Source organism: Athene noctua, chromosome 1 (assembly GCF_965140245.1).
Source record: "Athene noctua chromosome 1, bAthNoc1.hap1.1, whole genome shotgun sequence".
NCBI lineage: Eukaryota > Metazoa > Chordata > Aves > Strigiformes > Strigidae > Athene > Athene noctua.
In genome coordinates this window covers 85,199,998-85,215,452 of record NC_134037.1, presented here as the reverse complement: position 1 = coordinate 85,215,452, position 15,455 = coordinate 85,199,998, and the positions used below count along the sequence as shown (strand labels likewise).

Sequence of the window (15,455 nt, the reverse complement as noted above, 5' to 3'; positions counted from 1 at the left end):
CGGGTGCAGACTAAGTCTGTGATGATACGCAAATCATTACCTAGATGGGGGAGGGGGTTGGTTTTTAACTGTTAACCTCCAGCTTACAAGACATAGGTCTTTTGAGCGGGGGGGGGAGGGGGGCGCGGAGTGGCTGGCCTCCCCGCAGGCACTGGAGTAGGCGCCCTCTGTCGGCGCTGGCTGATGACGTCAGCGGAAGCGGAGTGGGGTCCTTTCTGGCCGCCCGCTCGCCCCAAGGTGCCTGCGGAGCTCGGCGCCGGCCGCGCGGCGGGAGGGCGGGAGGGGGCGAGGGGCGGCGGGACCTTCCCCTCGGCGCCGGGCACGATGATGGTGGGCAAGACCAGCGCCATCGCGGCGGGCCTCTGCGGGGCCCTTTTCATCGGCTACTGCATCTACTTCGACCGCAAAAGACGGAGCGACCCGAATTTCAAGAACCGGCTGCGGGAGCGTGAGTGTCCGGGCCGCCCCCTCCCCGCCCCTCCTGGCGGCCTCCCGCGGCTCCCGCGCGCGCCCTGCCTTCAGCGGCCGCCGCCTCCCCTCCGCGCCGGCCAGCGCGCGGCACGTGGCGCCGCCGCAGCGCCCTCCTTGCTCCGCGGCTCGGCCGCCACCCTCCCCCGCCCTCTTCCCCCCGGCCGCGCCGCGGGGGAGCGGTCCGACCGGCCTCTACCCTGCGGGGGAACGGCCTGCAGCCCCCGCCGGCCGCCCGGCCGTCCTGCGCTTCGGCCCGCCTTGCCGCGGTGACCGGGCGGGAAGGGCGCGCCGGGCGCCCGGGAGGCTGCGGCAGGGCCGGGCCGGGGCGCGGACTGGCGGGCGGCGTTGGCCCAGGCGGGCTTGTGCGAGGCCGACCCCGAGCCTCCGCTGCTCGTTGCTTCTCGTCATCCCCTTACCTAAACCAGGGGACGGGTCTTCTTGTCGGAGCGTGTTTTCTGCGATTTGTGTGGTTATCGGGTAACTTGTGGTTTCTGCATCGGAAGCTGGGCTTGGAAATAATTCACCTTCCTCTTTTTAAAAAATCTTGTTATCCTACACACTCAGCCGTGCTATCGCCACTGCATTTACGTGGTGGCGTTTATTTTTTTGCTTTTGGAAGACGATCAGATAAAACAACGCGATCTTTTATAGTGAAGCTGTTGCTGCGGTAAGGCAAGAGCCAGTGGCAGCCCTCAGGTATTTAATCCGCTGCATTCTTAACCCTCCTGGCAGCCCTGTTATTAGCTCCCAGGATAAGAATGAATGCTAGAGAAAACTGTTGATTAATCCAAAATGTAGAGCTCTTCTCCTGTGGCTCTTCATTATTTCACATCTTCAACATTTATTTAAATGTTTTAATAATTAGTGAAGGTTTTAAATGCAACTGTGTGAGTACTCAAGGTACTCAGATTCATCCAAGGTACTCAAACGAGTCATGAAAAATAATTTGATATTTGTTTTGCTGGGTTGTTTCTGTCATGGGAACATGTACAGTATTCCTTTGATAATGAATCTGAAGAAATTACCGTTAAGGTAAACTCTCTCAGCAAGCAAACATAACGTAATTATCAGTTTCATGGATGGAAGAGTCAGTAACTCCATAGGTTAAAAACGAATATTTACCTGATAATGTCTAAATGTAACTTAGATGCGTTGACCTGTTTTAGTGGATTGAATTTGCTGAGTGACCAGTGTTGATGCTTACCAGCGAGCTCTTCCACAGCAAATTATGTCTTTCAAATACTTAATCTTCAGGCCGCATGTATGTAGGATCTTAGATGCTTACTTGTTGAGTGTCTTCCAAGTACTTTTTTTCCCTCTGGTGCAAGTCATTCATGGGGAATTTTGAGTATAGTAAGCTGGTATGTGGTTGTCTTGCACAAGCAAACTTGATTCATGGCAGTGTGATCAGCCATGTAAATATGAAACAAAGAAAATACTGGATTACATAAGATTTTTGCAGAAGCACTGAAAATTATTTTTGCATCCCACTGTTTTTATTATCTGAGTTCCTGTCCAGTAATGTTCTGAATAAGCCTTAAGCTTGCTCTGATTAAGAATTAACTTTTTTTAAAAAAATTTGAAAAAAATCCATTGTGGTTTGATAGGGGATAGCTATTGTCATTTGGAGGACATCACCATATGACTTGTGATATTTCGATGTGATACACAGGGCTGCTTTTAGTTGTAAGGCTTTAGATAATTAAGGAATTTGGTTTTATTTTTTGCTACTGTAACTGATCTCTTAGTATGGATGCTTCTGTAATGGTGTCAGTGATCTGATTATTACAGTGCTTTTAGTGTTGGAGAGAAAAGCATCACCTGTAAAATATTTGACAAAAAAAGGCCCAATGTAGCAGCCAGTTGCAGCTCTTTAGATGAAGATCTACTGTTTCTCGGGCAATAGTAGGGGTATTTGATGAAAAACTTCTAGAAACCATCTTTACAGAAGATCTTTTCCACTGAAGTTCTTAGGATAAGATTGGTTTTCAGTCTTTGTGATGCAGTGTCACCAAAATTTGGGAAGGACAGGAGATCCAATGTGTTAGTGGATTAGCTGTCATGTTTGGTCAAGCACATGCTGACAAATGAACAAATATTTTTTTTGCCATCCCAGTTACATTGTACTTATCTTTGGACTGCTTTAGGACCAAAGTAGTTTATGTTGCAGAGGCCCATCGTTTTTATGATGGTTTCAGGGAAAAAAAAGTGATTTAATGGGAGGTTTGAAGTACAGCTGGACTTTGGTTTTCCAGATGTCTTAATCTTACCTGTTTAGCAGGTTTTGTTGTTTTTTTGCAGGTTTTGGTGTTGCTAGTTTGGGGCATGTCTGTATTTAATCTTGGGACCAAAAGATAGCAAAGCTATAAACATCTGGAGCTCCTTAGCTTCCACAGCTAAATTTAAGATGATAAGATTTTAGATGTGTTTGCTACTCATGTTCTTGAATGTGTAAACCAGAACTGTTCTGTATGCAAGTATAGACACTCATCTCTTTGTTCAGAGACAACCAGCATTTCTGACCATGCTGAACATTGCCTCACAGCACCTTCTGCCTGGACAGCTGCATGAGAGAAGAGCAGTAGGCAGATTTCACGGGTGGGAGCTGAAGATGCAAATGGCTTTTTGGTCATTCTGTTCCTTGGAGGGACTGCTTGTGAAGCTGCTGGGGCAACTTGGGGATTTTTGCAACCCATGCCAGCGCGAGAGGTTATCGGTTGGTTCCCATTCAAAATTTACTTGGCATGTACAAGAGCTGTGGCCTCTGAAAGACCTGCAAGTCACGTGCAGTTTGAGAGCTGTAGTTTAGCTTTCTGTTATGGATGGGTGCACGTGCATTTCTGTGTTAACTAGGATTCCTTCTGTGAAGGGTTGCCCTTCCCCTTTTCTAAGTGCAGTAATGTCTTTAGAAAAGAAATAAGTTTCTCATTTTCTTGGAGGTCCCTTAGGGAAACCAGAATTTTTGTTATGTAGATGTGTTTTTTTTACCCCAAAGCCATTGCTTTTTGCTTGTGGTATTAGAAATGTAACTTTTGGCTGTTGTTGCAAAGATTTTTTTAAAACTGGTGTTACCAACTAGTATGGGAAAAATTCCTAAATATCCTCTAGAGCTATTTGTTTTCTCTAATTGGCTAGTGGACTTTTAGAGAGACCTGTAAAAAATGCATTAAGAGGAGGAAAAATTGTATAGTAAACAGATTTGAAAGGTTCTGTAGATCAGTGTTCAATTTTAAAATCTTGGTTATTCTTCACATTCCTTTACTATCTTCAGGTCAAAGTATATGGTTTCATATGTGTGTGATCAGTGGTCAGAAGCTTTTATTAAATATTTATAGTTTCCATCATGCCTTTTTTTCCGTTATCTCTGAATATTTAACCTGGTGAGTGATACCGATTGTACTACTTTAGATGATGTTATAGTCACACCAAGAAAATGCAGTTTTCTCCTGAAAATGATGTACAAAAGTTAAGCTGTTACTTCTTGTACTTTTCATTGATGTTTTCACTGAATGCACTACAGTTGCAGTGTGGCTTGTTTTGATAGTTTTAAGGTTGGCAAAATTGGTTTGCATAGTAGTGCAATTTAAAATTTTGTGCGAATAAATGTTTCAGATAAATTGGAGTGAGCTGATTGAAGGCACCAACTTTCAAGAGACATTCTTAGTTCTGTATGACACATTTTTCTGTATGCGATATTGTAAAATAATGTATGCAGGTCAATAAGCTGTACAAATTCAGGTGCTAAGGGTTACTAAGGTATTAATAGAAGGTAAAAGAGTAATCCCTGTAGTTAGAATGGGAACTCCCTTTACATAAAGAACACTTGATCTTGTTCATAAATTTCACACATAATGTCATCACTACTAGGGAATAGTATTCCTGAATGTCTTCATCATGTGGACAGTTGCATTTTTTTAACTCATTGCCATCAAAACTGCTAGTCATATTTGGAAGTATTTCCAGCTTGTAAAATTTTCTCAAAAGAGAAATCAGGACTGTGTGACAGTTGTTCTTTGTCAACATAGATGTTCACTGAGCAGACACTGAGGACAAATAGTAAGAGTACAGTTAGTTGCACCAGTATAACTTAAATACAGCCTATGGTTAAACATGTCAGTTGATGGACTTACAAAAATGATTATTCTAAGGAAGTCACCAGTATTACTATAATTATTATTTCTTGTATGAATAGCTGCTATTATAAAATATCTTTATACCAGCCTAATTGCATTTAAAGCAAGCTATATATCATTTTCATTACACTAGTTTTGCTGGAGTAGTACAACTTTATGTTGCAGACCAACTTGATGTCTTTAGGATGGGCAATTGAATCTGTAAATGTTTGCTTTCCTCAGATTTCAGAAATGTATGCTCTAGTGTTGCGCTTGCTGTGGAATGGTGAGATACTGCCACCTATTTAACTAGTTCCCGAGTCTTTGCTATAAAGCAGCTGGGAAAGTACAGTTATGTACTGTGGCCTGCTAAAGTTCCTGGTGGTGGTGCACCATATAGTTCAAAATTAGACAGCCTTGACTTGCAGACAGTTCTTCTGTGGCTTATCATTATTAGAAATCATGTAGAGAAATCCTGTATTATTCCATTTCTCTTTCCTTCTTCATGCCTCCAGTGCATGAGGTGTGCTCTGGTGCAGGCTCTGCACAGTTGGTGTTTGCCATAGCCAGCAGGAGAAGAACTGATGTTTTGAGTTGGTATGCTGCTGCCAGCCTTCATTAGACCTCTAAATGATAGTCGGTTGCAGTCTTGTGCTCAGTCTTCAATATTTGCAATATATTACTGGTTTCTTATTTTGAAAATAACTGATTTTTTCAAGGTTTCAAATAATAATCTGAAGGCTTTTTAAATCGCAAATTAAAAATGTAAGATTTTTTTTTTTATTCTTACAGGAAGGAAGAAACAGAAGCTTGCCAAAGAGAGAGCAGGGCTTTCCAAGGTAATGCTGTGTTCAGTAATGCAGTGCTAGTTTGAAAGATGTTACTCTTGTATTATTTGTAAGATTTGTTTAAGGATCTGTTTTGATTCCAGCATTACAAACACTTCTGCAAATATGCAATCTTTAGGGTATTTTTAGTGCTCACAAATAACCATATGAAATGGTTGTTCCTTTTTTGTGTCAGATAGAGTCCTTGTACTAGAAAGTACATTTACTGTGTGATTAGATGGTGTTTTCCTCTGTAGCATGTGCAAGGACTTTTCAGACTTAAAAATCATTGATGGGATACACCTATAACTAAACTTGATATTTTTTTTCTGTAAGTATTTGATTTCTCTTTCCTTATTGCCAGTGGATCCTAGAAGAAAATATATATAGTTATGATAAACATAACACACCTTTGAATTTATATGCGCTACAAAATTGTGTGCTTAATAAACTGAGTAGACACATTTCAGGCTCCGTCTCTACAGATTTGTGGTGTGATGACAGGAGACCTGAGTCTGATTTTCAGAAACATTCTGTGTACATTTAACTTAACAGTAACAATTTTAGATTTTTTTTGCCAGTTTCAATGTAACAGTATGGTGTTGTGTTTGATTTCAGTTGAAAATGTTTTCTGCTAACTTTTTTATTAACTTATGTTTAAGGGCCAACTTTAGTTTTACTTTGTGTGTTACAGTTGCCTGATCTGAAAGATGCAGAAGCAGTTCAGAAGTTTTTCCTCGAGGAGATTCAGCTTGGCGAGGAACTACTAGCTCAAGGTAATAGCATAATTTTGTTTGGAAGGATAAGTTGTAAAATAATTTTTCTTTACCTGTGTTAGAAGATAATTTTTGTATATTAAGATCTTTGGGGAGTCAAATTCACCTAGGAAGAGCTTTTTACTTGTTTCTAACCTGAGTTCAGAAGATCCATCAAGGGAGGAGGAAAGAAAACTGTGGATTGAGTCTCAGTAATGTAATCCACCGTTGATGGATGTTTTATGTAAATACTTCACGGTGTGAAAGAAGGTTGATTTCATAACATTATGGTTTGTCATACAGGTGAATATGAGAAAGGTGTTGATCACTTGACCAATGCCATTGCTGTGTGTGGACAGCCGCAGCAGCTACTACAAGTTCTACAGCAGACTCTTCCACCACCAGTGTTTCAAATGCTTCTCACTAAGCTCCCTACAATAAGCCAGGTATGTGAAATGTCCCTGTTGTTTTGTTTTGAAAATAATTGAGCTACTTCTCTTATTCACTACATCAGTCTCCAGTATTGGTTTTTGTAGTATGTTTTTTGTGTATATTCAGTTAGATTAAAAGAAGCTTTTTTTCACCTGAAACATTTAAAAGTGTATATGAAAAATGTCATCTAGCATTAATAGCAAACAGGCTAAAACAGAACTACAAAATTTCTCTCATGCGTAGGGTACGCTAAGCTCTTCTAAAGTAGAGACATCTGACTGCAACTCTGATATTATTAAGTGGATCCACCGTTTCCAAAATACAAGTTGGGGGATCACAAAGGTGGTAACTTTCTTGCACTGGGTCTTGAGTTTTATCTTTTTTTTTTAATTCTCTATCTACAATCATCTGCAAATGCTATAGAAGTCCATTGGAATTAATCTGTTGCTTTTGCTAGCCTGTTGCTTCTGGGCCAGCTATAAACACAAAATATTAACCTGCACCAGAATACGTGACAGTTTTGGAAGCTTGGGGTTTTCCCTGATGACAAAAGCGTTCGTAGTTCTGTGTATAAAATGCACTCCCTTTTTAGCCTGAGTACTGTGCAGGTAATGTGGTAATACGCTAGCAGGTGAGTCTATTGTAAAATAAATAATATGTGTTATGTTCTTGGAAATGCAAGGGTACTCCCTAATGGTGTTACCTCATATAAAACAGACTCAGTGCTGTGCATCAGTCAGCTCTCTTTACAGCTCAGACTTGGTTATGGTTCAGTTTAAGGTCCATATAGTTAGTAAAAGCACTGGAAAGTGTTGGGTACACAAGCTGTAAATGTCTGGGAAACAGTGGAGCAAAAATGTTTCCTTGGAGAACAGGGCCAAACACCACACAGATCATCACTTGAGGCTGTTAGGATATTATTTATCTGTCTTTGACATTGTTAGGCATTGCACAGTACGTAATTTCTGCAGAACTGGCTTCAAAAGTTTGTCAAATAGACTACCATTTTTAACATTAATCAGTTTTCTCAGTAATTACACTGCTTAATATTCAGTGTAAAATTACATTGCTTGATAATCAGTTGCCTACTGTCAATTTTATGTAATTGTGAATGAGTTTTTCTCCTTCTTACAGAGAATTGTAAGTGCACAGTGCTTGGCTGAAGATGATGTTGAATGAGGTCACACCACAACAGGGGGAAAAAATGTTTTCTTACCCCAGAAGATGAGCATCAGTAGGGGGATAAAGGGGCAAACATAGTAGTTAATGGACTGTGTACCACATCGGGTTCTACCAGAGTTAAAATTAACTTTGTGTAGGTGGGTTTCACAGGATTTTATTTATTATCCCAGTGAAAAGTGTATTTTGATAAGAGTTCATTTTATAAATACACTGTGGTGAGTTATCAAAGTATCACTAACTTCATTATTATTAAAATATGCAGTTGTAATGTTGTACATATAAAGACATAAAACTACGACCTATTAAAAACCCAATGCTCATTTTTGAAAAAACGAAGTTATGGCAATAAAGATTTATCTGCACTTGTGTGTCCCTATAGTACTACTTTAAATTTCAGAACATTTGGGTGTCAGAGCAAATGATCTAAAAATGACTTAACATTAAAATTTATTTTAATGTTATGGCTGGTTTTCCAATGCTTTTAATTAAGTTTAAAACCTTGTGTCATTTCCTGAGAAAACAGAGATGTGATCATTTAAAAAAGTAACTGATCACCTTAGAAAGAGATGTAGATCAGAATGGTAATAGATGACTGGCTCTAGAAAGGATGACAAATCCATTTCTGTTAGGAACTATAACATCTAAAGTGATTCAAGTCAAAACTGTATCTGGCAAACATGAAAGCTCTGTTAATGCAGATGTCTGAAATAAAGCTGTTTGGAGTAGAACTTGGGGCAGATTGTAAGAGCACAAAGGTTGTTTTTTTTGAAAGCTTGAGACCTTTTTGCAAGATAGGCAGTTAACTTTTCAGTCTCTAGTCTTCAAGACCATAGAAAATGGTTGTTAACAGTCTGGCATTTGCCTTAAAAAATTTGCACTTATAAAGTAAGACCTTGATATCCACAGGCTAAGCTAGCTAAAACTAATGGAGTTATAAAGATGATGGAGAATTTCAGTATGATGTGATATGGTAAAAAATTTAGGTAAGTGTTCCTTTGCCAGTGAACATGAGGCAAGTAATACGCAGACTCAAGGGAGTAGCAGAAGCATATTTCTGAAAGCAAGTTTTCCATGAATAGGATGTTCCAAATGTCAGAACAGATTGGCTTGTACTGTTCTCTCTTTTTGTGCTGTCACCACTCAGGTGGCAGAAGAAACAATTGAAAATGTAGCTTTATATTTTTGGCATGGTGACTTGCTTTAACTTAAGGAGAAGAAAGGAGAATGCTTTGAGGTGTCTGTCTTTTAGACCAGCTCATGGTTTGTGCTAATGATGCTGATACATTAATAATGAGGTACTAGGTGGCATAGTCCAAGTAGAAGTGAGGTACTCTGAGAGCACTTCAACCAACATTCCCATCTGTCTTTGTCTCATTTCAGCCTGGTGTAAGTTTCTTTAAGGCCAATTCTTCCAAACTGTACGTCTCAATGTTTCAGAAATCGCCTCGTACAGAATTTTTGAGGTGAAGTGGATAGTTCATGGTCATCTAGCATTCAAATAACTTGAGTTTGGGAATAGAAATGCCTGTTACTAAGTCAGTCTGCTTAGATGGTTTGCCATGGAAGAGATATTTCCCTCTTAACCCCTTGAAAATACAATTTCCCAAGATTTGAGGTGCTATTGAACCTTTCTGTAATGCGACAAATACTGAAGTTAATTGCTGGTACAAACAAAAATTTCTTGGGACAGCTGGCTGTAGTTTAGTCTTTTTGGTGTGCTTAAATTGTTCTAGTAGCATAAAGTAAAAGTAAAACTTAGTAGCTATGATCTTCAGGTGACTGGTTTGCTCTTTTCCTTTGAATTTATTTTAGAGGGAAAAGCTACTGTGCGACTTAGTATACTTAATAAAAATACTGTGAAATGGCAGAAGCTTCTATTTTTAATGAGGCTTTCTGGAGGAGTTTTCCTTTCTAACCCTAAAAAGTAAGAATTCATAGGTTATGCTGACATAACTGTTACTTACTGTCCTTGCTGGTGGTGGTCACTTCAGTGGAATATCTTTTTGGTTCAGCTTTTAACATCTTAAGGTAAATCAAACTTCCACCCTGCCTTGAAAAACAAACCCAAACAGCGTAAGACAAAAGTGGCACCTTTCATCCAAACCTGAACAATTTTCTACTCTCTTTGGTACAATGATGACAATTTGAATTCACAATTTAGCTTACAGCAAAGCTTTCCTGAACTAAGTATGTTTTAGCAAACCTGAGTGTCAATTCTTCTGATTTTGGTGGAAGAGTTGGTGATAGTCCGATTATGTCTACAAATGGTTATTGCTTTAATAAACATCATAGACACACATATTACTCCAACCACTTTTAGTTTTCTTGGTCGTGCAAAGTTAGATGGAACCAGAATTTTAGATAGCTTAAGTTTAAATGAAACCTTAACTATAAATCCGTTCTCCTGTTTGATAATCCAGAAGACTTGAAGATACTGTCTAGAATGGGAATTGGCTGTTGCTCCAGCAGTGTCAGGCTGATGCTGGTGTAGCTATCATGCACAGCCCACAGATGTAGGAGGCTGTAATTTAGAACTGGTTTCAGACATAACAAAGTGCAGGTCATTGGAAGTACTCTGGTAATGATGGATGTTACTGCATCAGTAGTAGCAATGCCATTGCATTAGCTGTGCATAGTACCATAATTCTTTTCACTTATGCAAATTAAAAAAAGGTGGAAATGAGCCATTCCAGTTGTGGATTTGCTGCTGCTGAGATCACAGCTGCTGGTGAATAAGATCTGTATCTTATTTACTGGGGGTAAAACTACTAATCTTTCTCCCAGAAAGAGCCATTTTCCCTTCTGTGGTGCTCCAAGAGCAAGGCACTTGTTTTCAGCACTAAGAGGGTTTCTCATAAAGGACATCTGAGGTCTGTTAGTTTTATGTTGGGAAGTCTCCTGTCATCAGTTACGAGCTTCTTGGGCAGCTTTTATAGAAAAAAACCCAGCTAGTTTCATGATCATGCAGGACTACCTTTGATGTCCCACCATTAAGTTTTCTAGATAATAGAAACAAATCCAAAACCAGAGTGATCAGGCACACACTGAATCATCTGGCACTAATTTCCTTACCCTGGGGGATGACAGAATATTATTGTTGCCCTTAACTTGAAAAATGGAGAAGTCCCAGCCTCGCTGTGTAGGAGGCCAGACAGCCATCATCAAAGTAAAGCTCCAGTTATTTATGCACCCAGAAGAATATTTCTAAAGTTTCATTTGTACATCTGTTGATGGTGTGTTTGAAGTCTCTTAGGCTGAACAGTGGCCCTACATAACCGTTGTGTTAAAATTAACATGAGTTAAACTTCAAGGGAATCTTTGAAGTGGTCACTAAGTGCTTTTAGTGTTTCAAAGGCATGTTGTACTGTACACCCATGCTTCTGCGTATTTTAAACATACGGGTATGAAAAGGGCTGATGTGAAAAAAGATAATTTCTTCAAGGCTTCCGTTGTACCCAAGTCTTGGTTTGGTTTTTAATTTGTGTATTTACACTGACCAGTATAGCTTTTGGTCCCCTTTATGCAGTGACCAAAAAAAACTTGTCAGCACAGCAGTCAGATCTAACCAAAAGCCTGTTGCAAAGAGCCAAAATTTGTGCTTAATTCACGAGGACTGGGCTAGCTTTCATCAGAGTCACGCTGGAAACTGAACTTCTGGTGCGGGTAACAGTACTTGTTTTCTTCATTTGTACCAAAACAGAGTTTCCCAAAGAAGATGATGTGGACATCAGACGCTGTTCTCGAAGGGCAGAAGTTGTCGTGTCCCATGTATGAATGTGTGAGTGAAGCCATAGAAAACAGCTGGCCCTTCTGTGATGTTTCTGTACCAAACTGTCCAGCATACTGGCACTAGATAATGGGCAGCTTTTTCAAAGTATAGTGGTTTCTGTATGTTCTCGAATAGAAAACCCAGGTTCTCCCTTCTTTCCATGCAGTAGGGGCTTACAGGTGCTAGTTTTACAGAATATTTACTGGACATCTTTTTGATAAGGTCACTACCCTATTTTCTGATCACTGCTGTAACCTAATAATCATGAACTCTTTAAGACCTCTGTGCTATAAGCTTCTGACTCCAGACATATAGTTCCAGTACCTGTTTTGTGAAGGTCAGGCCTTGATTTAATGGGTTTATGGATGCATGTCCTCCTGCAGCACTTGCTCACAATTACCATCATTTCCCTTACACCCTGAGAATGTTCTTGATTCATCTTTGGGGTGAGAGGATGTCCGTTGGTGCTCACCCAGTGTGTGATGGTTGCTGAATGGAGTGTTGTTGCAGCTGGCACAGTGTTGCTACAGCCTGCAAATCTGTCTGGATGGTCCGTGCTGCAAGACAGTTATGAGTGGCTTTCATGTATGAAATTTCTACTGTGCATGGAGGCAGAAAACAGCTGAAGTTGGATGGTTCTGCTGTTTCACGTCTTGGAACCTTACAACTGAAAACTGATTTGGTCACAGTATCATTTATTTGAGCAGGTCTTAATCTGAACAGCAGAGGGCAGTTTTGCACACACATTCTGTGCAAACTCATCCTGCAAAATCCTAATTTTTAGAATCTTCCTGTCTGGTGAGTTGATGCAATGCAGCATTTTGTCCAGACAAATTTGGTACAGTGTTTAAGACAGGATCAGTGGGGCAGCAGTGGCATGTGTTTCTACTGATACCTAATTTGGCTTTTTCAATCCTGTGTGTTTGGTTTATTGTGCTGACATGATAAGAAGGATTTCCATTTTTTTTCGCTCCATCCCTCAGCACAAACCAGGTATATAGATAAGCCAGCTGCATTGTACGACTTAAACACTGCAACAAAATGCAACTGAATCTCATGCCCAGCATGTGAGAGAAGAGTTTTCCCCTGCTCAGTTGTGATTTTTCTGGATGAGCTTTTCTAGCTGGAGTGAAAGGAGAGCACTTGTTAACTGCAGTAGGGATGGAAGAGAAATTTGCATCTTGAGACTCTGCCTGGAGTTGAACTCTGCCTGTGATGGCCTGTGTGAGGAGGGACAACCAAAAAACAAACCAAAAAGGCAAGATGTTATAGGTCGGTGACAGGATGCAGTTTCATTGCTGGTTGAATTCTATTTTAAGGTGGCAAAATCTACTCACCCTGTTGCAATCCTGTAGCTGACACAAAGTGAGCTGGTGGGGTCTCTCTCATGCCTTGGAGGCAGCTATTTGTATCATAGGGGCACCCTGGCCTGAAACCAAATCTTAACTACTCCTACAGCTCAGAAGTGTTTTTTCTATGCTTCCTGGGCTGTGTTTGCAGAGGGAAAGTGTGTGTTTGTGCCATACAAGTAAATGGAAGTTTTCAGCCCTTGTAGCTGTAAGTCAGCATTTTTCCAAACATTGAACCTTGTTAGTAAGAAATTCTTTGAAGTCCACTTAAAACATGGCAAGTATCTAGAGAAAGAGAGCTGTTTAATAAAAGATACTGTCTCTGCAAACCATGCTTCTCCTGCTTCCTTAGGTCAGTCTGGATATGTTACACCCTGTAAGATAGCCTGGAAGATACAGAAAATTGCTATAACAAACCAATATTTGCGTGTTTTGGCATGTATGTAAAAGAGAATTTCCTGAAGCTCTGAAACAACCTGGTTAGCATCTTTTGTTGTATTTAATATTATTTAATGAGAAGGAATGTACATTCAGCTTTGATGATTAAAATGACAATGATTATTGCATGAATATGTTAATTATAAAGCAATGACTAATTAAATGGAGAAATGGAGAAAAGGGATTCTTGAGCAAGCATGTTCTTTGAGAAACTCTCCTGGTGTTTTTAATTTATAGTACATGCCTAATCAATGCATAGCAGTATCTCATTATTGGTGGGAACAGTCTGGTTTTGATGGAAATTTACTTTCACCACACATTGACCTGGTATAATGTAATTGCTTGTTCCTGTAAGTTACAGCAATGAAGACTACCAACTCCTGGAATTAAGGAGGTGGAAGTTTTTGCCTATACAAGGAAGAGAAGCCCCATCTGACCCCAGGTTGCAGGCTCCATGTTATTGAGTTCTTCTAGTTCAGGTGTTTCCTATAGTGACACTCACCTGAATTTGCATAGCTATGAGGGGTTGCTATTTGATTTACATTTTGTTTGCTTTTATCTCTCCATCTAAAGTTTTAGGCTTTAACATCAGGCCCCTTGGCTTATGTTAGAAGTTGTCTAACAGAACTAAGGGCCCTTTTTACTTCTCTGTAGGGATGTTATCTACTGGCCATTGGCACTGGCAGAATTCTTAGCATGAAATTATTATTATTACTTCTGTATCAGCAGAGATGTGTGTGGCACTCTGAAGAATCTGTCAAGATGAAGTCTCTGCTTCTACAAGCTCACAGCCTGCGGTCCTGATCCTGTAATTTACTCTGCATGGTCCTTTCCTCATGGAAACCTAAGCAGTCAAGAGCAGGACATTGGGACAGTGACCCAGGAAGGGAGAAGGTAAGGTTTAGGATAGTATGATTGTTTTGGCAGTTATTGGGTGGGTGTTTTGTTTATCTGAATTATTTACGAAGCTCTAAAGCTTGCTCCCTTTCTACATCATACTATTTTTAGACTGGTTGGCTAATGAGTGCTAGTTACCAGTATCATCAAGAAAAATCAGACTTCCACCAGTCATAGACCTGCTTATAAATCATGACACCTACCAAAAGGAAAAAACGTATTAAAGACACTATAATTGAAAAGATTTGAAGCACAACCCACCCCAGCCTGAAATCAAATAACATGAACTGTTGAGCACTGGGTTAATTACTCTGCTGGTAGTCCTACAGTTCATAAGTGGCTTCCGCATTGTAAATGTAAGAAGCAGTCTTTCAGAAATCTGGCTTGCTGTTTGATAGCAACTTTAAAAGGAACTCTCACTGTTCTGTCAAAACTTAGTAATCAGCCTACACCGTAGTGCCTGAAATTCGGTGACATCATTATGCAAATAGGAAAGCTGGTACATAGGTCTTAAGCAGGCATAAATAAGGCAAACAGCTTAGAAAGCAGTGCAGTGAATCAGCATCCATCCTAGATGTTGGGTTGCAAACTGAATACGTGACAATCTGGTAAAACGGTTGAAAACTGGAGAGGTATTTTACTGAGAGAAAGTCCAGTTTTAGACAACTGACCCATCCTTAAAAACAATGCAGCCTTCTAAATCTTGCTTCTGATGCTCAGAGTCCTCGTGGTTAGAGCAGATGTTGTCTGTCAACCAGGATGACTCTATCTTCCTTTTTCTGCTCTGGAGCCAGTATCTGGAAAGGAGAGGAGAATATGACTGGAAGGAGTTGGTTTCCAGAAGATCAGATGATCAGACTGATGTGTCCTGCCACCCTCAAGAACCAACAAACTGGTTCTTAATGGGAGCTTGAGCTAACCACTTGGGCACTTTGGCTTCTCTGGGCAACCATGGAAGTAAGTGCTAATAAGTTACATTGGTTTTCTAAAGGGCTTAGAGACTCTGGGATGGAATGTACTGATATTTGGGCAGTGCTTTCCCCATGCCTTTTGTCATAAAATGTGAAGCAGGGAAAACAATTGGTTCGTGTGTAGAATCCATCCTTTCACTTTGGTTGTTTCCAGAATGGTGTTTGTTATGAGACTCTGCCAAGGTCAGGAGCAGTGTTTTCTCTGCTGGGTTGCCCCCAGAATTTTTCATCGGGTCTGATAATATTTGTCAT

General features: G+C 40.3%; 1 protein-coding gene and 1 non-coding gene across 2 annotated transcripts; both read left to right on the top strand.

Moving 5' to 3' along the window:
- Positions 1-214: 214 nt before the first annotated feature.
- TOMM20 (translocase of outer mitochondrial membrane 20) lies at positions 215-13,505 on the top strand. The gene is made up of 5 exons (XM_074896754.1): positions 215-448; positions 5,376-5,422; positions 6,105-6,186; positions 6,469-6,611; positions 7,732-13,505. Exons 1-5 carry the CDS (start codon positions 325-327, stop codon positions 7,774-7,776), a joined length of 441 nt encoding a protein of 146 aa, XP_074752855.1. The 5' UTR covers positions 215-324; the 3' UTR covers positions 7,777-13,505.
- LOC141956613 (small nucleolar RNA SNORA14) lies at positions 1,180-1,314 on the top strand. Its single transcript, XR_012632984.1, has one exon. It is a non-coding gene; the product is annotated as a small nucleolar RNA SNORA14 (small nucleolar RNA).
- Positions 13,506-15,455: the final 1,950 nt, after the last annotated feature.

What these genes read in the sequence shown, in the direction of transcription:
- TOMM20 (XM_074896754.1), top strand. Translation starts at nt 325, where the DNA reads ATGATGGTGGGCAAGACCAGCGCCATCGCGGCGGGCCTCTGCGGGGCC. An exon ending in CAAGAACCGGCTGCGGGAGC is followed by an intron (nt 449 to 5,375) that starts GTGAGTGTCCGG and finishes TTATTCTTACAG; the next exon opens with GAAGGAAGAAACAGAAGCTT. An exon ending in CGAGGAACTACTAGCTCAAG is followed by an intron (nt 6,187 to 6,468) that starts GTAATAGCATAA and finishes TTTGTCATACAG; the next exon opens with GTGAATATGAGAAAGGTGTT.